This window comes from Oreochromis niloticus, linkage group LG23 (genome assembly GCF_001858045.2).
Source record: "Oreochromis niloticus isolate F11D_XX linkage group LG23, O_niloticus_UMD_NMBU, whole genome shotgun sequence".
NCBI classification, from domain to species: Eukaryota; Metazoa; Chordata; class Actinopteri; order Cichliformes; family Cichlidae; genus Oreochromis; species Oreochromis niloticus.
Window position 1 is genome coordinate 21,998,554 of NC_031986.2, and position 27,438 is coordinate 22,025,991.

Below are 27,438 nucleotides of genomic sequence, written 5' to 3' on the forward strand. Positions count from 1 at the left end.
ACTTGGCTGCGCCTAGAAATCCTGTCCATAAAAATTATGAACAGAACCGGTGACAAAGGGCAGCCCTGGCGGAGCCCATCACCCACCGGGAACGAGTCCGACTTATTGCCGGCAATGCGAACCAAACTCTTGCAACGGTTGTATAGGGATCGAATGGCCCGTAGCAATGGGCCAGACACCCCATACTCCCGCAACACCTCCCACAGGACACCCCGAGGGACACGGTCGAATGCCTTCTCCAAGTCCACAAAACACAGGTAGACTGGTTGGGCAAACTCCCATGCACCCTCAAGTATCCTTGAGAGGATAAAGAGCTGGTCCAGTGTTCCGCGACCAGGACGAAAACCGCATTGTTCCTCCTGTATCCGAGGTTCGACTAGCGGACGAACTCTCCTTTCCAGCACCCTGGCATAGACTTTCCCAGGGAGGCTGAGGAGTGTGATCCCCCTGTAGTTGGAACACACCCTCCGGTCTCCCTTCTTAAAGATGGGGACCACCACCCCGGTCTGCCAGTCCAGGGGTACTGCCCCTGATCTCCACGCAACATTGTAGAGGCGTGTCAACCAGGACAGCCCTACAACGTCCAGAGCCTTCAGGAACTCGGGGCGGACCTCATCAACACCAGGGGCTCTGCCACCAAGGAGTTGTTTAACTGCCTCAGTGACCTCGCCCCTGGAAATTGGCGGGTCATTCCCCTCATCCCCAGACTCTGCTTCCTCCTCGGAAGACGTGTCAGTGGGATTAAGGAGGTCCTCGAAGTATTCCTTCCACCGCCTGACAATTTTCTCAGTCGACGTCAGCAGCGTTCCGCCAGCACTATACACAGTGCAGGTAGAGCACCGCTTTCCCCTCCTGAGACGCCTGACGGTTTGCCAGAATCTCTTCGAGGCAGTCCGAAAGTTTTTTTCCATGGCCTCTCCGAACTCCTCCCACACCCGAGTTTTTGCTTCAGCCACTGCCCGAGCCGCATTCCGCTTGGCCTGTCGATACCTGTCGGCTGCTTCCGGAGTCCCACAGGCTAACCAAGCCCGATAGGACTCCTTCTTCAGCCTGGTGGCTCCCTTCACCTCTGGTGTCCACCATTTGGTTCGGGGGTTACCACCACGGCAGGCACCAACCACCTTGCGGCCGCAGCTCACTGCAGCAGCTTCGGCAATGGAGACGCTGAACATGGTCCATTCGGACTCAATGTCCCCAGTCTCCCTCGGAATGCTGTTGAAGCTCTGCCGGAGGTGTGCGTTGAAGATCTCACGGACTGGGGCCTCTGCTAGACGTTCCCAGCACACCCTCACTACACGTTTAAGTGCACCGGGTCTGTCCAGCGTCCTCCCCCGCCACCTGATCCAACTCACCACCAGGTGGTGATCAGTTGACAGCTCAGCCCCTCTCTTTACCCGAGTGTCCAGAACATATGGTCGCAGGTCTGGTGATACGATTACAAAATCGATCATCGACCTGCGGCCTAGAGCATCCTGGTGCCACGTGCACTTATGGACACTCTTATGTTCGAACAAGGTGTTCGTTATGGCCAAACTGTGATTTGCACAGAAGTCCAATAATAAAACACCGCTCGGATTCAGATCAGGGAGGCCGTTCCTCCCAATCACGCCCCTCCAGGTCTTGCTGTTGTTACCCACGTGAGCATTGAAGTCTCCCAGCAGGACAACAGAGTGTCCAGATGGGGCACCTTCCAGCACCCCCCCCAGGGACTCTAAGAAGGCTGGGTACTCTGAACTGCCACTCGGCGCATAAGCGCAGATGACAGTCAGGACCCGTTCCCCGACCCTAAGGCGCAGGGAACAAACCCTCTCATCCACCGGGAAAAACCCCAACGTACCAGCAGCAAGCCGACGGGATATTAGAATACCCACCCCAGCCCAACGCCTCTCACCAGGGGCAACTCCAGACTGAGACAGAGTCCAGCCCCTCTCCAGGAGACTGGTTCCAGAGCCCAAGCCATGTGTAGAGGTGAGCCCGACTATATCTAGCCGGTACCTCTCAACCTCACGCACTAACTCAGGCTCCTTCCCCACCAGAGAGGTGACATTCCATGTCCCTATTGCCAGTCTTGGCAGCCGGGGATCAGTCCGCCAGGGCCTACGCTCCTGGCCGCCGCCCAGCACACAATGCACCCGACCCCTATGGCGCCTCCTGCGGGTGGTGGGCCTGCGGGAGGATGGGCCCATGTCTCCTCTTCGGGCTGTGCCCGGCCGGGCCCCATGGACTAAGGCCCGGCCACCAGACGCTCGCCCTCGGGCACCCTCCCCGGGCCTGGCTCCAGGGCGGGGCCCCGGTAACCCTATCCCGGGCAGGGTAAACTGTTCCCTCGATATTCTCTTCATAAGGGTCTTCTGAATCGCTCTTTGTCTGGACCCTCACCCAGGACCAATTTGCCATGGGAGACCCTACCAGGGGGCAAAAGCCCCCAGACAACATAGCCCCTGGGATCCCTGGGACACACAAACCCCTCCACCACGACAAGGTAGCGATTCACGGAGAGGCAAACAAAAACATTCCTGTGAAAATGATCAGGACTGAAAATGAGTGAAAAAGCAGCCAAAGTCCAAAAACCACTTTGAAAGATATTCAGAAACCCTGGAGACCTATTGCTTCAAGAGTCTGGCTACTTGGAAGCAAAATATAAAGAAATAAGGGATGGCTTAAGACTTTTGCAGAATGCTACATATTTGTTGTGTTTTAAGGAAATTTTTACATGCTGTTAAGGAACAAAGGAATCTTCTAGCTTTTAGATAGTTTGTCCCATCTTCTTATTTTTTATTTGTTTATAGCAATTACATAAATCACTTTAAAAGGGCCATTCAAGCAATCACCAAGTGTCACTTCACTAGCATGAAAAAGTAGAGGGAGCAAAGGCATCCTGAACTTTAGTCAGTAGTATTGGGGGAAATGAGGCCAGTGATTCATATCATGTAACTCTTGAGAACTTTTGGGTGATCTTCGTCATCTGGTATATGTACAAAAGCGAGACGTAAGTACCCTCAGGGTGTGAAAAGCAAAGCCAATGTGAAAATTCTATAAGCCTGCATTCTTTTAATGAACACTAGGGGGCGATACCTACAGCTACAGAAAGATTTAGTGTCCTATAGAAGCAGCTCTCTGCCTCTGACCTCGGTAAACGTTGCCAAGTTTGTCAGTGATATAGAATAAATCATTGACCCATTTGCCCTTCCTGTTGTTTTATATTAGCTTTCTTTTCTGGAAGTTTTTTCGTTGCAGACCTTTCAGAAAATGATCACTCTGACTTGACACTGTGATGGGTTGAAAATTCACCCATCTGGATTAAAAGAGCGTAGCAGGCAGCTATCTGGCGGGGCTGACATGGAGAATGGTGGACGGCAGCACTGTCAAAAGACCACGACTTGCGAGGCGAGACAAAACACGACACCACCAGCAACAAACAGAGGCGAGGACAGAAGAAGAGAGGAACAGACAAAGAACGATGGGGGCATGGGGTGGGCGAGGGGGGCACCCCAGGGTGGGGGAGGTCTACCATCTTTCTCTTCTGTGTGGTGAAGCTTGGATGGATTCCTCCTGCCAGACCTCCATTTACCGAGCCGCTTGAAGAAATTCTCCTCCTCGTCCCTGCCGTACTCCGGCCCTACAGCGCCACCTTCAGACAGCTTCACTGCACTAGTGAACTTCACCTAAACACACATAAACACATCCGCGCATATCAGCTGGCAACGCAGAACAAATAAAACCTCTGTTTGCTCAAAAAGACGGCTGATTTGAAAAGCTGCGACACACTACGGTGGCTTTCAGTGGCAGCGAGCTGACCTTTGAACTCTGACGTATGAAGGAGAGTCGATCCACCGAGCTGATATCCAGCAAGTCCTCGACGCCGTCAGTCAGTCCAGAGAGAGAGGAGCGCTTCAGCCAGTTCCCTGAAAACATACAAATAAAAAAACACTGACATGAACATCCAGTATGTATGGTAATAGAGAGGTAAATCTATCAGTTGGGTAAGTACACTGGGATTATGTATGCATGCACACCAATGGGTAGAACAGGGAACAATGCAAGGGCATTCACTCATTGTTACTGCACAGACACACACATTCAGGGTGTATAAAGATTCACAGAGATTCACAAAGATTCACAGAGTCATTCAAGGAAGTTACAGATGAAGAACACTGAAACTAAACTGACCTTCTTGCTTGCTTTTAGCTGTGTTTGCAAATGCACTTTTATGATATGTTCAAAGAAGGAGGTGCCATGTGAATACAGTATATAGACAATTTTCATAATAAATAGAAGGAAAGTATAATTACTATGCTACCCTTAACTAAGTGAAAACCTATAACACTTATAAATAGCCAATACTGCACTAGGGAGGAAATTTGCAAATAAAAGCTTAAAACTAAACCAATTTTCTCTGCTAAGCTAAAGTTAGGGTCTGGTTGTGTTTTATATTTTTATTTAATCACATTTCAGCAATTTAGTGGATTTAGGCACATGGACGCAGTTGTGACAAAGTTCAAACTGAGCCCCAGAATGAGGGAGAAAGGTGATTTATGTAACTTCAAATGTGGCATGGTTGTTGGTTGTCAGATGGGCTCTTCTGAGGTTTTCAGAAACAGCTGATCTGCTGGGATTTACAGAGAATTGTCTGGAAAAAAAACAGAGTGCGCAGCAGTGCATTGGGGGAAATCGTCTTATTGATTCAGAGGCCAGAGGTGAATGACCAGACTGCTTCTAGCTGATAGGAAGGCAACAGCAACTCAACTAAAAAACTTGTGACAACTACTGTATGCAGATGAGCATCTCAACAGTAGCAGAAGACCTCACCCGGTGTCACTCCTGCCAACTGAGAACAGGAAACTGAAGCTAGCATTTACACTGGCTCAACAAAATTGGACAATAGAAAATTGGAAAAATGTTGCCTGGTCTGGTGAGTCACAATTTCTGCTGCAACATTTGGACAGCTGGGTCAGAATTTGGTGTAAACAGCATGAAATAATGCCTTGTATGAATGTTTCAGGCTAATGATGGTGGTGTAAGCATGTGGGGGAAATTTTATTAGCACACCTTGGGGTCCTTTGTACCAGCTAAGCAAACTTTAACGACCAAAGTGTTAGGGTTAGTGTTGAACACAGTGTACTCATCTTCTGATGGCATCTTCTAGCAGGATAACACACCATGTCCCGAAGCTCAAATTATCTCAAACATCTCAAACTATAATGATGTGTTGATTTAACCTTTTTTTCATGCTCAAATATTCTTATATAAGAATTTATATAAGAATTTCATATATTACAGACCTCAGACAGTATGAAAAAAATTGTTATGCTCTGTTCTATCTCTGGTAGGTGTAGCTTGAGTTGTGTTGGTATATTGTTTTGGTTAATTTAAGCTAGAAACAGCCCACTTGATCTTAAGTAGGGCAGACCAGTGAACATCTCATTTCTACCTGTGTAAATAAGTTTAATTGCACATTTAATATATATATATATATGTTTATATATTTATATCTTAAGATAAGAAAAAGAAGTGCAATTTCAACGGTATGTCTCAGTTTTTCTACGTGATAAACAAATACTGTTGTAGTAAATCAAAGAAAATAGTAAGCATGACCTTGTGGGTTTAAATTGTAACAAATAAAGTGTGAAATTACAGCTCATTGTTCAGACTGTGCTGTAATTTTAAAACAGAATTTTGTTATTTATTTATTTTTTCAATTGTGTTTCATTGTTAAAAATATAAGAATAAAAAAAGAGAGATTTCTAACAAAAAGACCCCTATGAAAAGACCGAGGGAACAGTTCACCCTGCCCGGGATAGGGTTACCGGGGCCCCGCCCTGGAGCCAGGCCCGGGGAGGGTGCCCGAGGGCGAGCGTCTGGTTGCCAGGTCTTAGTCCATGGGGCCCGGCCTGGCACAGCCCGAAAAAGGGACATCGGGCCATCTCCCTGCAGGCCCACCACCCACAGGAGGCACCGTAGGGGTCGGGTGCAATGTGAGTCGGGCGGCAGCCAGGAGCAGAGGCCCTGGCGGACCGATCCCCGGCTACCAAGACTGGCAACTGGGACATGGAATGTCACCTCTCTGGTGGGGAAGGAGCCTGAGCTAGTGCGTGAGATTGAGAGGTACCGGCTAGATATAGTCGGGCTCACCTCAACGCATGGCCTGGGCTCTGGAACCAGTCTCCTGGAGAGGGGCTGGACTCTGTCTCAGTCTGGAGTTGCCCCTGGTGAGAGGCGTTGGGCTGGGTTGGGTATCTTGGTATCCCCTCGGCTTGCTGCTGGTATGTTGGGGTTTCTCTCAGTGGACGAGAAGGTTTATTCCCTTTGCCTTCGGGTCGGGGAACGGGTTCTGACTGTCGTCTGTGCTTATGCGCCGAGCGGCAGTTCAGAGTACCCAGCCTTCTTGGAGTCCCTGAGTGGGGCACTGGAGGGTGCTCCTCCTGGGGACTCTGTTGTCCTACTGGGAGACTTCAACACTCACGTGGGCAATGACAGTGAGACCTGGAAGGGCATGATTGGGAGGAACAGCCTCCCAGATCTGAACCCGAGCGGTGTTTTATTATTGGACTTCTGTGCAAACCACAGTTTGGCCATAACGAACACCATGTTCGAACATAAGAGTGTCCATAAGTGAACACAGCACTAGGACACTCAAGGCCACAGGTCGATGATCGATTTTGTAATCGTATCACCAGACCTGAGGCCATATGTTTTGGACACTCGGGTAAAGAGAGGGGCTGAGCTGTCAACTGATCACCACCTGGTGGTGAGTTGGATCACGTGGCGAGGGAGGACACTCGACAGACCTGGCGCACCCAAATGTACAGTGAGGGTGTCTAGCAGAGGCCCTGGTCCGCAAGATCTTCAACTCACACCTCTGGCAGAGCTTCAACAGCATTCCGAGGGAGACTGGGGACATTGAGTCCAAATGGACCATGTTCAGCACCTCCATTGCCGAAGCCGCTGCACGGAGCTGAGCTCGCAAGGTCGTGGTGGTAACCCCCCGAGCCAAATGGTGGACACCTGAGGTGAGGGGAGCCACCAAGCTGAAGGAGGAGTCCTACCGGGCTTGGTTAACCTGTGGGACTCCGGTGGCAGCTGATAGGTACAGGCCAAGCAGAATGGCGCGGTGGCAGTGGCTGAAGCAAAAACTTGGGTGTGGGAGGAGTTCGGAGAGGCCATGGAAAAAGACTTTCGGACTGCCTCGAAGAGATTCTGGCAAACTGTCAGGCGACTCAGGAGGGGAAAGCGGTGTTCTACCTGCACTGTGTATAGTGCGGGTGGAGTGCTGCTGACTTCAACTGAGAAAATCTTCAGGCGGTGGAAGGAATACTTCGAGGACCTCCTCAATCCCACTGACACGTCTTCCGTGGCAGAAGCAGAGTCTGGGGACGAAGGGGATGACCCGCCAATCTCCGGGGGTGAGGTCACTGAGGCAGTTAAACAACTCCTTGGTGGCAGAGCCCCTCGGGTAGACGAGGTCCGCCTCGAGTTCCTGAAGGCTCTGGATGATGTAGGGCTGTCTTGGTTGACACGTCTCTGCAATGTTGCGTGGAGATCAGGGGCAGTACCCCTGGATTGGCAGACCGGGGTGGTGGTCCCCATCTTTAAGAAAGGGGACCGGAGGGTGTGTTCCAACTACAGGGGAATCACACTCCTCAGCCTCCCTGGGAAAGTCTATGCCAGGGTGCTGGAGAGGAGAGTTCGTCCGTTAGTCGAACCTTGGATACAGGAGGAACAATGCGGTTTTCGTCCTGGTCGTGGAACACTGGACCAGCTCTTTATCCTCTCAAGGATACTCGAGGGCCCAACATGACCACATATGTTTTGTGGACTTGGAGAAGGCATTTGACCGTGTCCCTCGGGGGGTCCTGTGGGGGGTGCTCTGGGAGTATGGGGTGTCTGGCCTATTGCTACAGGCCATTCAGTCCTTATACGACCATTGCAAGAGCTTGGTCGGCATAGCCGGCAATAAGTCGGACTTGTTCCTGGTGGGTAATGGGCTCTGCCCGGGCTGCCCTTTGTTACCGATTCTGTTCATAATTTTTATGGACAGAATTTTTAGGTGTAGTGGCGGAAGGCTTTCACTTCGGTGGTCTCAGGATCTCATCTCTGCTTTTCGCAGATGATGTGGTCCTGTTGGCTTCATCAGGTGATGGGCTCCAGCTCGCCTTGGAACGGTTTGCAGCTGAGTGTGAAGTGGTGGGAATGAGAATCAGCACCTCCAAATATGAGGCCATGGTCCTCAGCCGGAAAAGGGTGGAGTGCCCACTCCGGGTCAGTGGGCACTCAGCGGGTCACTGCCCCAAGTGGAGGAGTTTAAGTATCTCGGGGTCTTGTTCACGAGTGATGGGAGAAAGGAGCGGGAGATCGACAGACTGGTGCAGCGGCTGCAGTGATGTGGATGCTGTACCGGTCTGTTGTGGTGAAGAGAGAGCTGAGTGTAAAAGTGAAGCTCTCAATTTACCGGTCGATCTACGCCCCTACCCTCACGAGCTGTGGGTAGTGACCGAAAGAACGAGATCGCGAATACAAGCAGCGGAAATGGGTTTCCTCCAAAGGGTGGCTGGCCTCTCCCTTAGAGATAGGGTGAGAAGTTCGGCCATTCTGAAGGGGCTCAAAGTAGAGCCGCTGCTGCTCCACATCGAACGGAGCCAGTTGAGGTGGTTCGGGCATCTGACAAGGATGCCCCTGGGCGAGGTTTTCTGGGCATTTCCCATCGGGAGGAGGCCCCGGGGCAGACCCAGGACACGCTGGAGAGATTATATCTCTCGGCTGGCCTGGGAACGCCTTGGTGTTCCCCCGGATAAGCTGGAGGAGGTGGCTGGGGAGAGGGAGGTCTGGGCTTCTCTGCTTGGGCTGCTGCCCCCGCGACCCGGCCTCGGATAAGCGGAAGAAAATGGATGGATGGATGGAACGAGATGTCTAAAGCAGTTAGTAAAAAAACAGGAACTTTCCATCATTTAATTTTTTTAATCTATAAGTTAGTTACTTTGGTATAGCATGATTGAGGTCATTATCAATAAAGATAAAGCTGTAAAACTTATGACAATACAGTTAAAAGTCCAAAATCTACACCATCGCTCACATTTTCCAAAGCCATCCAATGGGGCTGGATTAGAGTGTTTGCTGAGCTGATTTTGGCCCCTGGGCCTTATGTTTGACACCCCTGCTTTATGATGCGAAAATACAAACTTAGTCTAACATCACCCTAAACATGATCCCTAGGTTTTAACTTTCTTAATTTAAAGGTGAAGCTTATTTGCTTCCCTAGAGCAACGCGTGCTAAATAAGCATGTACTCTCTTCATTTAAAGCAGTTTTTTTTCCACAGGTCTGCAAACATGCTAGGGGGTTGGGATAATCAACACAACACAGACATGGTACGGATACAGTATGAAGATGGTTCCACATCGACATACGTAGGACAGAGAGAGTGAGCGGTAGGCGAACAGTCCTGCGGCATGCTATGGCACAAAAAGGAACACAAAACAGACCAAAGAGATGAAGTGACTTGGCCTCAGGGCAGGCAGTGCCACAATGTTGAACACATAAAACACATCATGTTAGAGGGGATTTCATAGTAAGAGCAAATGCAATGAGATATGGTTGTTGAAATGTATACCACTGCTCAATAACAGGATGATTTCTAAGTCTTCATAAGCACACATAACCTTAGGCTGCCTAATCTTTTGCAGAAATACTGTTTTTGAGCTTTTCTAATGTATTCTCGTCACTTACTAGGTGGCAAAAGCTCGCTGTAGTTTTAAAAACCTTTATTTTGAACCTACCCACAGACTTCCTTGGCTAACAAGAGGTTGCTCTTACCGATAGGCAGCTTCAACTTCTTGCGAAGCGAAATGCGACGGGATCTGGATCGCGAGCGGCGGTCAGTGGTGGTGCCAGAGTGTGCGGTGGTGCACTCTGAGGTGTCTTGCTCCGACTGGCTGCTGGTGTCACTGGCGGCGCTCTGCGACTTGAACATCTTCCTCCAAAAATCCTTCCTGCCCAGCAGAGCACCCGGGATCTGTTCTTCACTAGAAGCAGAGAGAGGATTAGAGGAAAGGTAAGCACAAGGACAAAAAATTTCCCACAAAACACTTTTTACTTGTTTTTTATTTTACAGGATGTTTTGGTATAAACTGAATGTTTATCAGAGGGTTAAGAGGGAGCAACAGGAAGAGCTTTTTCTACTTTGAGCAGAGAAATGGCAGCTGAGCTCGACGGAGATGGTGCTATATGGAGAGGTGAGGCGGACACTCACTGTTCGGGTGTCTGGGGGGGTCTACTGGAGATGTAGCTGCGACACTCGTCTGCAGTACTGGACACCTGACCCTTCTCCCCGGACACACCCGCCTCTGACCTGCGCGCAAACACACCCCAACACACAGACATAGCGCTCAGGCCACCAAGGCTGATTCAAGGCTCCATACTGACCTGTAATTTAGGCATCGCACTACTTTAATCTTCACTGAACTGATGTCTTTTACATATTTTATTTCATATGAACTGTTAAAAAATTAAAGGAACACATTTTATTCAGATTATAGCATTCAGTAGGTCAAACTTGTAGGATCTGGTCAATTTAGTAGCACAGTGTCACTACTCATTTAGTGTCAAACTAAATGACCAGACCTGGAACCTATACAGGTTGCACAGGTAGTCCAACTCCTTCAGGGGACCACATCAATACGTGCCATTGGCTGAAGGTTTGCTGTGTATCCAGCAGAGTTTAAGAGCATGGAGGAGATTCCAGCAGACAGGCAGTTACTCTAGGAGAGCTGGACAGGGCCATAGAAGGCCCTTAACTCAGTAACTGCTCCTGCCATAGCCCTTCAAAATGACCGCCAGCAGGCCACTGATGTGAATGTTTCTGACCAAACAGTCAGAAAAAGACTTCATGAGGGTGGCCTGAAGGCCTAACATCCTCTACTGGGCCCTATACTCACTGCCTGGCACAGTGGAGTCCGATTGGCATTTGCCATAGAATACCAGAATTGGCAGGTTCACCAATGTTGCCCTGTGATTTTCACAGATGAGAGCAGATTTACCCTGAACTCATGTGACAGATGTGAAAGGGTTGTTATGCTGCCTGTAACATCGTTCAGCATAACCAGTTTGTTTGTGGGTCAGTGATGGTCTGGGGAGCCATACCCATGGAGGGATCCACAGATCTCTCTAGGCCAGGGGTGTCAAACTCCAGGCCTCGAGGTTTTAGATATCACCCTTGGTCAACTAATCAAATGATTAGTGCATTAATAGGCCTCTGGAGAACTTCAAGACATGTTGAGGAGGTAATTTAGCCATTTAAATCAGCTGTGTTGGATCAAGGACACATCTAAAACCTGCAGGACACCGGCTCTCGAGGCCTGGAGTTCGACACCCCTGCTCTAGGCAATGACACCCTGACAGCTATTAGGTGTCAAGATGAAGTAAATGGACCAACTGTCAGATCCTACGGTGGTGCAGTAGGTTCTGGGTCCCTCCTAGTGCTCAACAATACCCGGCCTCATGTGGGAAGAGTACAAAGGCAGTTCCTGGAGAATGAAAGAATTGATACCATTTGTGTTTAGGCAATAAAATTTCGGTAAAACAGACTAGCCTGCCGTATAATTTCTAGGTTTAATTTTCGTTTACATCAAATGATGTAGCCTCCTTAAGTTTCTAACACATTACCCACCCAGTCCACATCAATACAGACATCCAGATCTGATGATTTTTCAAGGTGTTCCTTTAATTTTTTCGAGCAGTGTATTTTACTTAAAACTTCTTCCAACCAGTGCCTTCTAACCATACTTTATATATAAAAGACAGACAAGCCGCAAAATGCATTATTTCTAATGGCCAGCAGGGAATCAAAAAGAAGTCAGATTGGAAAAGTCTATGAGAAAGTAACCCTCCTTCTCTCTTGATCCAAGACCTCAGTAACTACTTTTCTGATGAGTTCATGATGAGGTCTCATTCACTAGCTTGAAGTTTATTGCGTACAGTTGTCCCTCGCTATAACGCAGTTCACCTTTCGCGGCCTTTCGCGGCCTCGCTGTTTCGTGGATTTAACAGCGCATTGTGTTCTGCGTCCTGATCGGTTGCCATGTCTCCTGTACAGTACAGAATGCGTCCAACTTGTCAAATTTTTCTCCCCAACAAACACAACAATGTTGACGAAATGTTTTGCACCGTCAAAGGCACCTGCAGATGCCTTTGGTTTCATTCTATAATACTTGACTTATTTTTCTACGACGGTTTGAACTTCAAGAGTGTTTAAACGAGAGAGAAAAGTGTGAAAATGTTCGTGCCTGTGTGAGAAAAGTGTATAAAGTGTGTAGTGAGGGGTTTTACAGCCTTAAAACATCTAAAATAAATGTAAAAAATAAAGTTGGCTACTTCGCGGATTTCACCTATCGCGGGTTATTTTTAGAATGTAACACCCACAATAAACGAGGGACCACTGTACATTATGATGGTCATTTAATAAACGGGGTCACAATTAGAGTGAAATAGATGATACATGAAGATACCATATGTCCCTGGGTTTGTAAATGACATCCAGCCCTTGGTTTTGAGGTCCAGTTTAAGAAACAAACAAAAAACAAAGATGACAACAATGAAGCTTCAAAACAAAAATCAGCACGATTGTGGTGGCTGTGTCCATCTTTTATATACAGTCCATGATTCTAACTAGAAACTGAGTGCTACAGATACAAAGAGTCTGCTGTCTGTGCAACTGTAAGTCTATGCCTTCTATATGGGCATGCCACCGCTTCACAGCCAGCAGTCATGTGACTTTGTAGCCTCGTGAAAATAAAATAAGTCAGAGGTAGTTTATTCTCTTCAGTGCCATGGCATGTGGTGGCGGCTGTCAGATAAAGCAGCAAACACAGCTGAGCTGCCTCCTGGCAGGGCTACCCAGAGCGCTAACAGCCACATTATTTAGGAAATAAGAACATCAAATCAGTCACTCAAGCAAGAAAAACAGATGCAGACAGGACAAAAAAAAAAAAAAAGTCAAGCAGTGATGAGAAGCATAGCTCTGTTACCTTTTACAAGGTGATGGGCTTTAAATTTGTTAGTAATGACTGCAGCAAAACATTTATTTTTCACTGTGAAGTCACATTAAGACCATTTCTAGCCACTGAGTGTACCTCCTGGGACCGGGCTGTTTGGTCTCCTCCTTCTCATCGGGTTTCTTGGTGGTGGTGACTTTCTCTGCGCTGTCCAGGAGCGCGCTCAGTGCCACCCTGCGGAACACGTTTCCGTGGGCCTCTTTAATGAACTGGACCAGCTGGCGGATGTCACAGTACAGACCCTGGGAAAGGACAGAGAGTGACAAACAAAGTGAGAGCAAAAGAATGTGTGAAAGAGAAAAGAGAGAATCAGCAGCCAGTATGAACAGTATGTAATTTTGTGCAAATGTGCACGGTGTGCGGGAAGAGGCTTGTGTTTTTGTCAAGCCACCAGCTCCAGCTTGTGAGTGGGTGGCCTCTGATTTCGTGCCATAACAAAGCCTGCCTCGAAAAGTGTGTCATCCTCCGCCAACGTACACCACTCACGCCAGCCTAAAGGCTCTGCAAGCACCGCAGAGAGGCCGAGGTACTTCAGTGCTTTCAGACGAAGGATCCAAATACACTTATCAAGGGTACATGGGATATTTGATAACAATTCTGAGTATTGTGGTGATTTTTAGACCTTAATATGGATATAAAAGTGTGAAAAAAAATATTGTTTTCAGTTGAATTCAGCACAAATTTAAGCAGCTTAAGTATATACCTTAAGACACTTACTGTGGACCACATTTTAACTAAGTTAAACACAATCTAAGATGTCATAAATGTAACTTCATCTGAAATTTCACTTTTAAGACAACTGTATATTGTTTAATTAGACATTAGGTTTAAAAGAATTGCACTCCATATGCAGTTTTGCTAAAGAGCATTTGGAAATTACATGAATTATATGAAATTAAAGTAGTTTATAGCTATAATTTGCACGCTAACACTACATTTCAGCTCTGGCCTACAGATTAGTGTGCTGTGATCATGTTAGTGACTTCCTGCTTTATTATGTTCATCAGTTAGGAGACAAAAAGAGACAGAAGCTTTCTCTTCGCCACCCTTTCTGACTGCCTGCCCTAATCAACCCCAATTAGTTTCAGCTGTGATTTGTAGTCCAGTCATTTCCCTCTACATATATAGTCTCTTGCTCTTTCAGTTTGTCAGATTGTGTTTATCATCTTTGTTTGTGTATAGATTTTTGCTTTTTTGAACCATCATACTTGTGCTAACTGATTCTTTTCCGTATGCGAGGCAGTTTGAAGTGCCTGTGTAGCTGATGGATGCTACACAAATCAGCTCATCTTGACTTGACCTTGGCCTGAAAGAAGATATATAGCTATTATGAAACACTCTTAAGGAGGAACAGCAGATATCGTGTCAGACATAAAAAGGGGAAAAAACTGTGTCACACAGAAACCCAGTGTTTTTAAACTCTGCTGATGCATAAAACCTCTGTACAAAAGACAGAAAATGGTGCGGAAAAACTAAACTGTATGTTTAATAGAGTCTGGTGCAAGCTCCCTTCAAAATTTTCTAAGAAAATGAAAAGTAAAACATGTGCAAACATACATGGAAATACAAAACATAAGGCAAAAACTGAGTTTTTACAATTCTAACACGCTTGAAAGTCAATATTTGGTGTGACCATCTTTATTCTTCAGCACAGTCTGAACTCTCTTAGGCAGCTTTCTTGTCATGTCTTTAAGTAGTCTTCAGGAATAGTTCTCCAGGCTTCTTGAAGGACATTCAAAGCTCTTCTTTGGATGTTTCTGCCTTTTGTTCTGTTCTCTGTCAAGGTAATCTGATCAAAATCTGGTGGTACTTTTCTGTCTTCATAATTCATCAATTTTGACATGTTCTCCAAAACCACTGACTGAAATACAGCCCAAACCGTAACAGAATCTCCATTTCTGATGAGGCTTCAGTGAACAGTAGATGATTAGCTGAAAGTCCAGATGCATCTCTCCGGCCCTGTGTCAGGTGACCTTCAGATCCTGTTTAACTGTTGTAGATAGTTTTGTGGGCCTGATATTTCTTCTTTTGTCCTCCGTTTGTCCAGTTTCCTCAGTTTTTTTTAAGGAAACACTACACACCATCCTGAGAAGTTTTCAGCTGGTAGCTCTTTGCAAATCACTTTGTTGGTACACAAATACTGTTACAGTTATTGAATTGTGATCTCTTTTGCATTTTTCATAGGTTCTGCTAAAGCAATGGGAACAAATGATGCATTTTTGTGAGAGGTTGCTAGTAACAAAGTGCCTAAAGATATAATTTAATATTGGTTCTTTGCTAAGTTGTCTGTTAAGAACTGGACTGAAAATGAGTGAAAAAGACAACATGTTCTCATCCCAAAACATAACATACCTCACCATGTGACAAATCTTCAGTATGTTATTGGTTCGGAAACATGAGAACCATTTGGAATATATCTACACATGTACATTTATTTTACTTTCTCATCATTAATTGCTTTGGAAAAAACTATCTAATATGATTAAGATTGTGGTTAAAGTTAGGGATAAAGTTATGGCTTAGGATTAAGGTTAGGGTTAGAGCTGGAATACACAGCTGGAACATGTGTTACCGCTGGGATTGCTATTGGATTCCATTCACAATCCGGCGCGTATCATAGGGACACGGAAGGTTACATCTCACGTTCCTATGGGACGCCTCGGGACGTGACAAATCGTCGGTATGTTATGCATTGGGAAGGAGAACGGTCTGGAAAAAGAAGCCAATGTCTAAAGAAAAAGTTGGAAAGACCTTTGGAAGTCCTGGAGAACTATCCCTCAAGAGCAAGTCTGGCTTCTTGGAAGTAAAATATGAAGAAATGAGGGGTGGCTCTAGAGTTTTGCACAAACCTACATCTAAAATACATGTTCTAGCACAGCGGTCCCCAACCTTTTTTGCGCCACGGACCGGTTCATGCCCGACAATATTTTCACGGACCGGCAATAAGGTGTCGCGGATAAATACAACAAAATAAAACTAGTGCCGGTACCGAAAAAAGGAAGATTTATTCATAACACACGTGAAAAGACCCAGGAAAACCAAGTTAACGATAAAAACGATAACAAAATAACGCTGAAAACCGATAAAAATCCTGAAAACCATACATTTCACACCTGAGCCTCAACTCTCACGGCCCGGTACCAAACGACTCACGGACCGGTACCGGTCCGAGGCCCGTGGGTTGGGGACCGCTGTTCTAGCAGACCAGAGAGCAGCTTAGATAGCATGTCTGATACAAAGAATGAGATAAAGCATTAATTTAACTGATGAATCTAATGCGGAGCAACGAAACAGCTGGATGGCAACTAGGCAGACGATTTCACGCCCCACTCACCAGGTTCTCGGGGCTGTGCAGCTCATGTGTGGTTGAGGCGCAGCGGGTGATGAGGGACTTGAACATGCAGCCCACCACCACGGCCTCCATATTCTGGGCCACAGATTTGTTGTCTCCTGTGGTGAAGTTGTTTCCAAAGCCCGCCTTGTCTGGAAGCAGCAGGGAGGCAGGAGAGACCATGGATGACACAGCAGGTGGTTTAGTCATTGCTGACAGCACTGAGCATACAACAGTGAGCCCGTACAACAAGGAAGGAAGGAGAGGGGGCAAAGGAAAAGGGGGTTAATAAAGAAGCCAAACTGAAAAGGATTCTGAGTAGGGAGTAAGGAATACATGCAAGTGACTAAGGCCTGCTTTAAAAACATACAGTAGAGGGTTTAGTCTCTTGGTCCAGTTAGATTAATATATCAGCCAGATTAAACCAGAAGTTTTAGAGTTGCAGGCGAGTTTGTCACTTTTCGGACAGAGTGAGGGGTGCAGCAATGAAAGCGGTGCCTAGGGAAGGGTCTGATCAGGTCAGTGTAGTCATCTTATTGCTTATATTATCAACTGTTATTGATTATTGATCATGTGTATCTACCGATGTTTCTTTTTTTCGCCCTCCTGGACCTCTCACCTGCACTGCCGTACTCTGCAAGAGAAAAGAGGCGGGGCACAAAGTTGATTGACATCAGGCCAGCACAGACATGTAAGGCGGTGTCAGAAAGGAAGTGGCACCCCACCTCTGCGAGGAGGTGAACCCCCAAGATGCAAACACACACTTAAAAAATAACACACACCCACACACACACTGAAAACTAAACAAGGTGCCCTGTTCACTTTCAAAATTAAAAAAACACTCATCGGTTCAGTAACTTGCCAATTGTCTTTTGTGGAAAAATCTTCAAATTCCAGTGCAAAACTGAATTGGCATGTAGGATGTCTCCTAATGCTCAGAGATAAAAGCCACTGATTGAGCAGGAATGTAATGGGCAAAGCTCTGGATTGGCAAGTGTACAGAATGGATGAGTGAGTAAGGAAGGAAGGTAGGATTCAGCTCATTGAAGTGGATGAAGAAAAAGGAGGAGGATGGAAGCAGGAGGAGGAGGAGGAAAACGAAGGAAAGCGACACGGACGAGCGGAGACAAGTGGAAGGAGGAAAACACATATATAAACAGAGATAGCGCTGAAATGCAAAGTCGAAGTGCGGGGTGAGACAGTGGTAGGACAATTCAGCTTTGTCGACCACACTAGAGCTTAAAATATTTACCTCTTTATGTGATATTATTACATTTATATTGGCCTGTACTGTAGTATGCACACTAGACCTTTTAATGGGACAGATCTGAGTAAAATAAACCTGACAGACTTTGCTAGAGTATAAATATCTGCGCCGCTACCGACAGTTAGCTTGGAAATCGATTAATTGTTTAAGCCTTTGATTTAAAAATAAATAAACAAATTCGCTTGTGCATATACTTGTAAGTTGAATATCTTGAGTCTTGAGTACTGTAATTCCCTCACACTGTAATTTTGCTGCAGGAATGACACATTTCCATATTAGCCTGTTGACAAGAGGGCAATGGGATTCTTCCATTAGCTTTTTGAATTACTTTAGAAAAAAAGCTCTGTGGGAAATACAGGTTTATGATACTTAATGATTTTATTCAAAAGGATAAAGCTCCATAACATTTTAATGGTTTCTGATTTTGGTTTCAGTGGTTTACAACTACAGTCATCTCAAAGCACATTTAGGGTAAAAATCGTATTATATTAGAGAAAACCCAAATAATCAAACAGGCCTCTGTGAGCAGGACTTGGCAACAGTGGGAAGAACGAACTCCCTTTTAACAGGAAAAGCCCTTGCATGACTTTACAAAATCTCCCCTATATTCTTGTTTCTTTAGCTTGTTGGCAAATACCTAGCCTATGACACATGACAGCTTATTTTTAGTCCTGTGAAAAACTAACTACACCCTTACTGCTTCCATAGGAATTAACAGGGTAACAGCCAGGTACTGCTAATCAGATGCACTTGAATAATTGATCATCAGCATCTCAGAGGAGAAGTTGTCTCAATTTGCTGCTCTGGAGCATTCAGGTGTGTTTTAACACAATGCCTCAATCTTCCCACGAAAGGTTGTCCAAGCAAAAGCAGAAGAGCTACAACTCAGATTCTAAAGGCCTCAGTTAGCATGTTAAATGTCAAAGTTCATGACAGTACAATTATAAAAAGACTGAACAAGTATGGCTTGTTTGGAAGGGCTGCCTTCTTCTCCCTAAAAAGAACATGGCAGCACAGCTTAGGTTTGCAGAGTTGCACTGGAAAAAACCACAACACTTCTAAAAAAATGTCCTTGGGACAGACAAGACCAAAGTGGAGATGTTTGGCCATAATGCACAAAACCAAACAAAGCACATCAGCACAAACACCTTATACTGTAGCACATTAATGGAGGGGTGATGTTTGGGCTTGTTTTGCAGCCACAGGACCTGGACACCTTGTACTTATTGAATTGTCCATGAACTCCTCTGTATACCAAAGTATTCTAGAGTCAAATGTGAGGCTATCTGTCTGAAAGCTAAAGTCTGGATTAAACTAGGTCATGCAACAGGACAATGATCCCAAGCACAGCAGCAACTCTACAACATGACATGTGGTGGGACCTGAAGAGAGCTGTGCACAAATAAATGCCTGCAAACCTCAATTAACTGAAGCTACGTTGAAAAGGAGAGTCGACAAAAATTCCTCCATAGTGATAAGAAAGACTGGTAGAGTAATCCTTAAAACGATTACTTTACATTATTGCGTATTTATTCTACAAGCTACTGAATGTTGGGGTGTTTTTAGTTTTCCAAAAATAATGACATACTGTAATTTGTCTTGTGTTCATCTCAGGTTGTATTTACCTAATTAGAAGAACTGCTAAAGACCAGATCATTACTACTTATGTAAATCTTCTATGTTAACCACAAACAGGTATCTTTGAGGCAGATGAAGAAACCATGTAAAATGCTAACTCATTGTGCGGTGGTAAGACTCATTCCTGCAGCGCTCTATTTTGATAACTTTAAAGCTCGAACACTTATGTTCAGTTAAAATTCTTAATTTATCCAATACTTTGGTTTAACTTGGTAGTAATCACCACCCAGGATGCTAACATGCTCACACATAAGCTGCTAGCATGCTGATGTTTAGAAGGGTAATGTTAGCATGTTCAGTATCTTAGTTTCTCCTGCTAGCATGCAAGAAATATTGTTAATTAGCACTGAGCTGATGGAAACAGTGTTGCCAACTCCTCAGTAAGGAAAATCGCTATTGGTTGTCCTAAAAGTCGCTAGAAGTCGCTAAATGATGTCATCGCCTAATTTGCATAATTGGTCATGCTAATGTAATTGTAACTGGACAACTGTAATTGTTGCTGGAGAGAGAAATAACATCGTGGAAGAGACATAAATTGAGTAAAAAACGTCCTAAATGCATTTAGAGTTTATTTAGAACTACAAATTAAATTTCTTTTAGCAATTATTGTTATTTTAATGTCACAATTCCAACCCTGCTCCTTCACCCGGGCTTGGACCGGCAAAAGTGACCCAAAATAGGCACTCTGGTGGAGTTCCTTTGTGTGTGTGTGTGTGTTTATAAGTAGTTTTAAACCTTGTGATCCACAAAACAGCATAAGAATAAAAGAAGAACTGACTGCGTTACAGTCAGTGCGGGAGCAGCGGCTTCGCTCATGCGCGATTCATTTGCAGTTTGGACGCATAGGTGTGAACATCTCCTGCCCTGATAGCAGCTGGGGGAGGACTATCCTCCACCCGTGAGCGATTTGTTACGGGCGAGGTGCCCACGGCAGCACCCGCTGCTTGTTGAGAGTAAAAGCGATAAGCGCTTTCACATCAAAAAGTCGTCATAAATAAGTCTCCAATAACACCAGAAAAAGTCGCCAGATTTGTTGCTAGTCGCTTTTTAGAAAAAAAGTCGCTAAGGGGGTTTGAAAACTCGCTAAATATAGCGACAAAGTCGCTAAGTTGGCAACACTGGATGGAAATGTTGATTAGTTGCTAGCAAATTAGCATGCGGACAATGAACTCAGCGGTGAACATGCTAACAAACTTGCTAAACAGTAGCATGATTGCATGCTACTGTTTAGGAAGTGCAAATGATATATTTTTCTATTATTGTGAGCATGTTACCATTCAGACTTGTATTTAATTCAAAGCATTGATGTAGCTGTAAACTTGTCTACATTTGTATTTCCCTACATTTTGTGGACTTAACGATTAATCGATTAATTGAAAAAATAACGCTCAAATTAATTAACAATATTTTCACCCCTACCACACGATTTTTCAGCATCAATCCAATATACGCAATCAAAGCCAGTGTTGTTCACCCTGTTTCTGCATTTATTACCAGAATTTATGATATTTTTCTTTGTGACTGTCTTGTATCTGCATCCCTCTCTCGCACACACACAAACACACGCCACAGCACACACAGCACTTACTGTCAGTGATGGGCTCCATGCAGAAGCCCAGCAGTGCATGCAGGAAGTCGACTATGTTATTGAGGGAGTCTTTGTTGACGTACTCGCGCATAGTCAAGCGAAACTGCAGCTTGTCCAGCTTATACAGGTTGGTGAGGCAGTTCTGGGCCTGAAAGAAAGATTTTTAAAAAGTAACTTCAAGAGCAAAGTTTCTGGATGCTGGACTTTTTTTTTTTTTTTTTTTTTTAATATGTCAGCTAGCAATAAAGTGGCTTTCCTTTAAATTTAATTTACCATTGACATTGTTACTTCCATCTTCAGTAGTTTATACAGTGCTGAGAAAATGTATCTGCCCCCTTCCGAGTAAGTACAAAATGCAGTTTTTAAATTATGATTTAGTTCATTTAAAGGAAAAAAGTTTTTCAAACCTGCCTGGCCCTGTGTGAAAAAGTAACTGAACAGCCTGTTTAAGGTCATGCCAAAGCATCTCATTCAAATTAAAGTCCAAACTTTGACTAGGTCTCTCCAACACTTTGATTTTGTTTTTGTTTTTTTGTTGTTTCTATCCATTCAGAGGTGGTGTGTTTTGGATCATTGTTAGTTTGATCCCAGATATACAGGACTCAAACCTTCCACAAAGTTCAGTTTTTGTGTAAATGTAAATGTGACAAATATGCAAAAAAACAAACAAACCAAAAAACTAACTAAAATACTTTTTAACAGCACTTTTTGTCTCCAATGTATGAGTGTAGGTGGGTTCCAAAGTGGCTTGCAGATCCTAAACCAATTTAAAATACCACCCTCTCCAAATTGATTTTTAGATCATTATCAGCTGAGTCATCTGTAGATGTGCACTGGCAGTGGGATTAGTTGAAAAGCCAGTATTTGCAGCTAGAGTTTTGTGGCCTGCCTGAACTAATGCTATATTTGTTTTTAATGAAACAACTGATTGATTAGAATTAAAAAGATATTGCGGCTGCCTCTCACTGAAGTTAGAAACTCAGCCCAGTGCTCCAGTCAATGAGTTTCATTTTCATTAAACTTTTATTACACCGAAGGAGCAATTCAGTAAATAATTAATAGGTAATGAATCGATGTCACCATCTGAAACTGTGCTTATTTGCACACATTCAAAGAATTAGAGAATAGAGAGTAACCTGCATCCTCAGGCGATCTCCTGATAGTCCTCGATGGCCCTCACCACAGCCGTAAGCACAGCCCAGAGACTTGACTATCTTGATGAGCATTGTCAAAGCCAGGCGGTGGGGGCTGAGGCCACCAGCTTCTTCCTGCTCCCAGTGAAGAGAAGCAAGAAAACACACAAGTTGAGACATTCAGGCATCCTACACCTTTACAATCTCATTCTAAACACACCTGTTCAAACACACCTTTTTATCGTCATCCTTATTATTTTTCACATCATCCTTGCTTCCCTGCCCGCTCCCTCCACCACTTCCCCCTCCCCCTCCTCCTCCTCCACCCCCTCCTCCACCTCCTCCAGCCCCCGCAATCGGCCCGCCTCCCTGGGCGACTCCTCCGAGGCCCTGAGCAGCCGCATCTTTGGCACGAGCCTCTTGGTTCTCCTTGTTATCTGGCTTGGACAACTTCTTGCCCATGCCGGGCACCACGCCCAGCTGCAGCAGGCAGTCGATGATGTTGAGAGCCACGTCGCAGATCCTGGAACTGATATCGTGGCTGAGAATGGAGTAAAGAGCCCTCAGGATAGCCTAAATTGGAAGAAGGAAGGCAAAGAAAGGGTGACAAAATCAGAGAATTATTTAGTTTGACCAAGAAAGTCCCAATAGTACACAGTATAATATATAGTGTATTATACTGTGTGTGCTACCATTGTATATAGTGTATTATCTTACTTTTTCATTGATTGTACTTATTTGTATTTTCTTTGTATTTCCTTCTGATATCTGTACCTGAGCTGAGGTGACGCAAAAATTTCCCCGTCGTGGGATCAATAAAGTCTTATCTTATCTTATCTTATCTTATAACACAAGAGAGATAATTAAGGAAACTGTAAAGTGTCTATGATGTTATGACTTAAAAAGGAAAGCATCAGAATCCACTTGCAGTCCCACTGGTGACATAATTGCTTATTAGAGCAGCCAAATTGGGCCATAACTTCTAATAGCTGTATTTGCCCCCAGGGTCCATTTAAATCACTCACTGTGAGGTCCAACATGCCGTTTTTCAGCACAAAGTTATTGGTGCCCTCGATGTTCTCGCCTTCCTCCAGACAGGAGTAGTTGATGCAGGAGTCGGTGAGGCTGCGCGGCAGGTTGGCGCATGCCAGCGGCTCCACTGGGATTTCAGGCACAGCCACGGGGTTGCAGAGTTTCTTCATGTGCTCGGTGAAGAAGTCTGCGTAGCCCACGTTAAAGGATGCAACTGTTGTGTTGAACGCCGCCATGGTGATGGTGGAGATCTGAGATCGAACTTTAGACAACAGAAAATCATTTTTTATTGAATACACGGTCCTGGTTAATAGTTTTCTATCTCACAAATCCTCGAGATCGCCCTCTTGTTCCACTTAGGTAGCTCCTTAGTACTTTAGCTCAACTGTTTTGTGGATGTGATGAATGGCTGTGGTTTTTCCAGTGATGTACAGATGGGTAGATAGAGACTTTTCTTGTATTAATAGTTCGATGTTTATCTAACTATGTTATGTTCCAGGTACAAAAGGTCTGGACTTTGACTGGGTCATTGCAGAACTTTGATTGTTTTCTTTTTCAGTCATTGCTGCTTTGTTTGAGATCATTCTCCTGTTGCATGACCCAGTTGGAACCAATAACTTAGCAGTCAGACAGATGACCTCACATTTTACTCTAGAATAATTTGGTAGACCATGAAGACTCAATGACTGGAAGCTGACCAGGTCCATAAAAAAAGCCCAAATCATGACCCCACCAACACTGTGCCGCCAGTTTGTATGAGGTGGTTGTCTTGATGTGTTGAGTTCCATTTTCTCCAACTGTTGTGCTGCATACTACAAACAAACAACACCACTTTGGTCTCGTCTGTCCAAACCACATTGTTCCAAAAGTCTTGTGGTTGGATCAGATGCAACTTTGCAAACCTAAGCTGTGCTGCTGTGTTTTGTTTTGTTTTTAACAGAGAAGAGGCTTTCCCCTGGAAACCTCTCCAAACAAGCCACACTTATCAGTCTTTTTGCAACTGTACTGTCATAAATGTTAAGATTTAACATGTTCACTGATGTCGCTCTTGGGTTTTTTAGCACACACCTAAATGTTCCAGAGCAGCAAAATGCTAATGGATGTACTTAGTTTTCCACATGCCTTTGCATTTTGCTCAGTTTTTGTTAAATAAATAATGAGAGCGTGTAATATGTCAAGTGCCGTTGCTCATCTAAGGTTTAATTGACCATTTTTATAAGGTTGTGATAGGCGTGCTTTCCTTTTCACATCACTGTAAATCCCCCCCGATGCTCTGATGGGACAATAAAGTTATTCTTTTGGGTTTAGCTTTAAGAGCTTTACATAAGGCACGACAGCCAGAAGGTTCTGCTGATTAAACAGAAATGTACTTGAGAAGAAATGTGTGTGAAACGCGTTTTGTTTTTGTTTTTCAGTTGGCACCATTTCACTTGCTGCATTCAAATTGTAAGAAATCAACACACAAAAACCCCTGGCACACTCAGTTTGAGACTTTAATGATTAATTTAAGTGTTATTTCATCTGATGTCACAGCACTCTGGCAAGGTCTTGGAAGCTTTTACACAGAAGCAATAGAAAGCATCCAAACTGTGAAGATCATTAACTGGGATCGGATGTGAACAGTTGAAAACTGGGAGGCTCTGGTGGGTGATTACACCCACCGGGTCAATGATACTGATTAGGTGAGGTGTCTCCTCAGCACCCAGAGGACACTTAAAGACAATAACCATCGCAGACACAGCTTGTTCACCCTGCTGCCATCTGGCAAGCGATTCAGAAGCAACAATGGAACAATGGTTAATGTTGAAGCCCATGTGTCAAAGAAAAGAAACCATTTTGTTCTTGTATTTGAGTTCAGTCACTTATTTACTCTTCTCATATTTACGGTTGAATCTCTGCAGTCCTGCATGTGATATGTACTGAATACAAAAGTGTCCTTTCTGCAAATTTGACACTTTTGACAGCTTCCTCACAAAAAAATTAGCCTGATACTTTGGTACTGTTCATCCCTGCTGCACCTCATGTTAAATTCAGCTCCTCTCTGCTTATCTCCCGTCTCGCTAAACCCAAACAGAAAGCGTGTGGCGGAGTGTGAATCAGTTTAAAAGCCGGTGCTCTTATTTTGTGTGTAGTTTGTGTGTAAATTAGCATTGTCACAACAATATTGCTGTTATATAATCCTGTCCTATTTCTGCTTTGCTCAGCGAGCCTCAAAGGGAGCCGGCAGCATCTGTCCTCCCTTTATGGTAGCTGATGGACAGTAATGTGATCAGCAGTGGGTAATTTGTTTATTTCGCTTTACTTTCAAATAACATGGATGTTTGTGGTTCCTCTTGCACTCTGGCAGCATCTCTAAGAGCTCATTTTGATTTGACGTATGCCGGCTTTAATTTGTCTCATTTAAAACATCTGTGATCTATCTTTTATTGTTTTTTAACCATCTACCAACAAAAGAGAGAGTTTAAACTGTGTGAGTGACATCCTCTATGTTCTGTTGATTTGTTAGGCCTCGAAAAGACAAATCAATACACTGGTCTACTCATTTTGCTCATTCCTAGGTTCATATTTGAATTCTTGGACTCTAACAGAGCAGCTTTGCATGATTCATGCTTCAAAATAATCGTTCTTCACTTCAGGCTGGGCTTTGGTGCAGTCCCTCCTCTTTTCGGCCAACTTTCTTCTGATTGGCTGCTCTGAGATGACCATATTAGGCATATTCTCTCTCAATGATGTCATGCAGATCCAAGAGTATTAAAAAACTGTCTAAAACCGAGCATTTAGAGCAGCTTTTAGCTCTTTTTTTTTTTTTTTTTTTGAAACTGTGGCCTTCATTTCCAGTGTATATATGACAGAAAACCAGGAAAGTCATAATAGGTCCCCTTTAAGACTCCTTCAGGTTTTTTAACATCTAGAAATTTAACTTTTGGGCTTGCTTTGAGGCCCATATTTAAACCATCTTCTTACCCTCCTTGACGGTGTTGTCACTGTGGCTGTTAGAGTGGTCGGGCATGTCCCTGAGCAGCGAGTGGTGGGAATGAGAGTGTTTGGCGCTCAGGCTGTCTGCATCTGCAGCTGTGTCTGTGCTGCCCCGCCGTGTGAATTTGCCTGGAAAGAGATGCAACAAATGGACACGTTTTAGGTCAAAAGCACACAACCAAATACTAAACGTGGACATCAGATGGAGCTGAAAAGAAAAGATTAACTTTAAGCTCAGCAAACATCAAAGCCCACAGAGACAGAGTGCATTTACGTCCTGCCTACCCCAGAGAGTCTGTCTCTGCGGGCTTTGGTGTTTGTTGAGCTGAAAGTTAAACTTTTTTTTTACCCAGCTGTATCTCATGTCCGTGGTTTCCATCCAATAATGCCTAAAAAGGTCTTTTAAGCTGCCAAACTGAGCCTTTCACCACTGTCACAACAACACTATACTCTAATGGCCTCCATAGTCACCAGATCTCGATCCAGTAGAGCCCCTCTGGCATGTCAAGCTTAGAAATCAGCAGCAATTGTGTGATGCTATCATGTCAATGTGGACTTAAAGTCTCTAATGAATATTTCCATTTTTTATTTCTTGTTTAGTCTGTGCCATGAATAATTAAGGCAACCTCTTTTGCAAGGTAAACAGTGTCCAATGATTGTATTTCAATGTCTAAATGTTTGAGACATAAAGTGCTAAAATAATTTTCAATGGCCAGCTACGGGCATTTTCATTATTTTTTTATTTTTTATTTTTTAAGAATTTCTGCCCTCATCTGCCCACTATAGGACCAACAATTTGACCCTCCAGCAGTCATGGTTTTCCAATTATGACATGTTGTAAGAAGTATCTCATACTTATACACTGTGACACAGATTTGAATCTTTCTAGCAGCAGCTCAGGTTAAGTGGGTTCATAACAGCATGGTAAAAGAGACCAGTAGTTTTTTTTTTTCTTAATGGAAATAAGCCTTTAAAAAGTCACTAACTCTTGATAATAATAAAAATAATAACTGCTTTTGTGCCTTGAGCGAATGTTAATCTCCACTATTCAGTGAGAGCTCATAAGGAATACCAATGTCAATGAAGTGACCTAATTCACCAGCTGACAGCCAGATCCAGACTAAATCCTCTGACTCATGAAAGCTCGGTGGAGTGGAAGCAAGACTTCAAACTGGTGGCATCCAATCTCATTACCCATGATGGTGGCCTGCCAGCCTCCGCGGTCCAGGGTCCGCCTGTCGTCACCCAGGCCAGAGAAGCTTCCGAAGGAGAAGGTGCTGCGGGTGGGAGAGACGTCCAGGTGGTCGTCGTGCAGCAGGAAGGGAACCCCCATCCGACGCTGGCGCTTCTTCCCCGTGTGATGGAAGGGGATGGAGCCCTTTCTCTCGCGATCCTCGCGGCGGTTCTTAAACTGAAATGGAACAACAG

At 44.7% G+C, this 27,438-nt stretch overlaps 1 protein-coding gene across 21 annotated transcripts in view; it reads right to left on the bottom strand.

Annotated features, from left to right (window-relative positions):
• unc80 (unc-80 homolog (C. elegans)) overlaps positions 1 to 27,438 on the bottom strand; it is a 70,050-nt gene that overhangs the window by 32,584 nt on the left and 10,028 nt on the right. For 11 of the 21 annotated variants that reach the window (XM_019351740.2, XM_019351737.2, XM_013276359.3 and 8 more), the window contains 13 exons: positions 27,205 to 27,421; positions 25,999 to 26,139; positions 23,028 to 23,296; positions 22,237 to 22,575; positions 22,006 to 22,137; positions 20,870 to 21,017; positions 16,960 to 17,010; positions 16,380 to 16,597; positions 13,124 to 13,287; positions 10,246 to 10,344; positions 9,810 to 10,018; positions 3,799 to 3,905; positions 3,512 to 3,665 (listed from right to left, as the gene is read on the bottom strand). In XM_019351740.2, coding sequence (XP_019207285.1) covers positions 3,512 to 3,665; positions 3,799 to 3,905; positions 9,810 to 10,018; positions 10,246 to 10,344; positions 13,124 to 13,287; positions 16,380 to 16,597; positions 16,960 to 17,010; positions 20,870 to 21,017; positions 22,006 to 22,137; positions 22,237 to 22,575; positions 23,028 to 23,296; positions 25,999 to 26,139; positions 27,205 to 27,421 — 2,248 coding nt within the window. The remainder of the gene's footprint in view (positions 1 to 3,511; positions 3,666 to 3,798; positions 3,906 to 9,809; positions 10,019 to 10,245; positions 10,345 to 13,123; positions 13,288 to 16,379; positions 16,598 to 16,959; positions 17,011 to 20,869; positions 21,018 to 22,005; positions 22,138 to 22,236; positions 22,576 to 23,027; positions 23,297 to 25,998; positions 26,140 to 27,204; positions 27,422 to 27,438) is intronic. The other 10 variants (XM_019351745.2, XM_019351746.2, XM_019351748.2 and 7 more) reach the window with 7 other exon arrangements.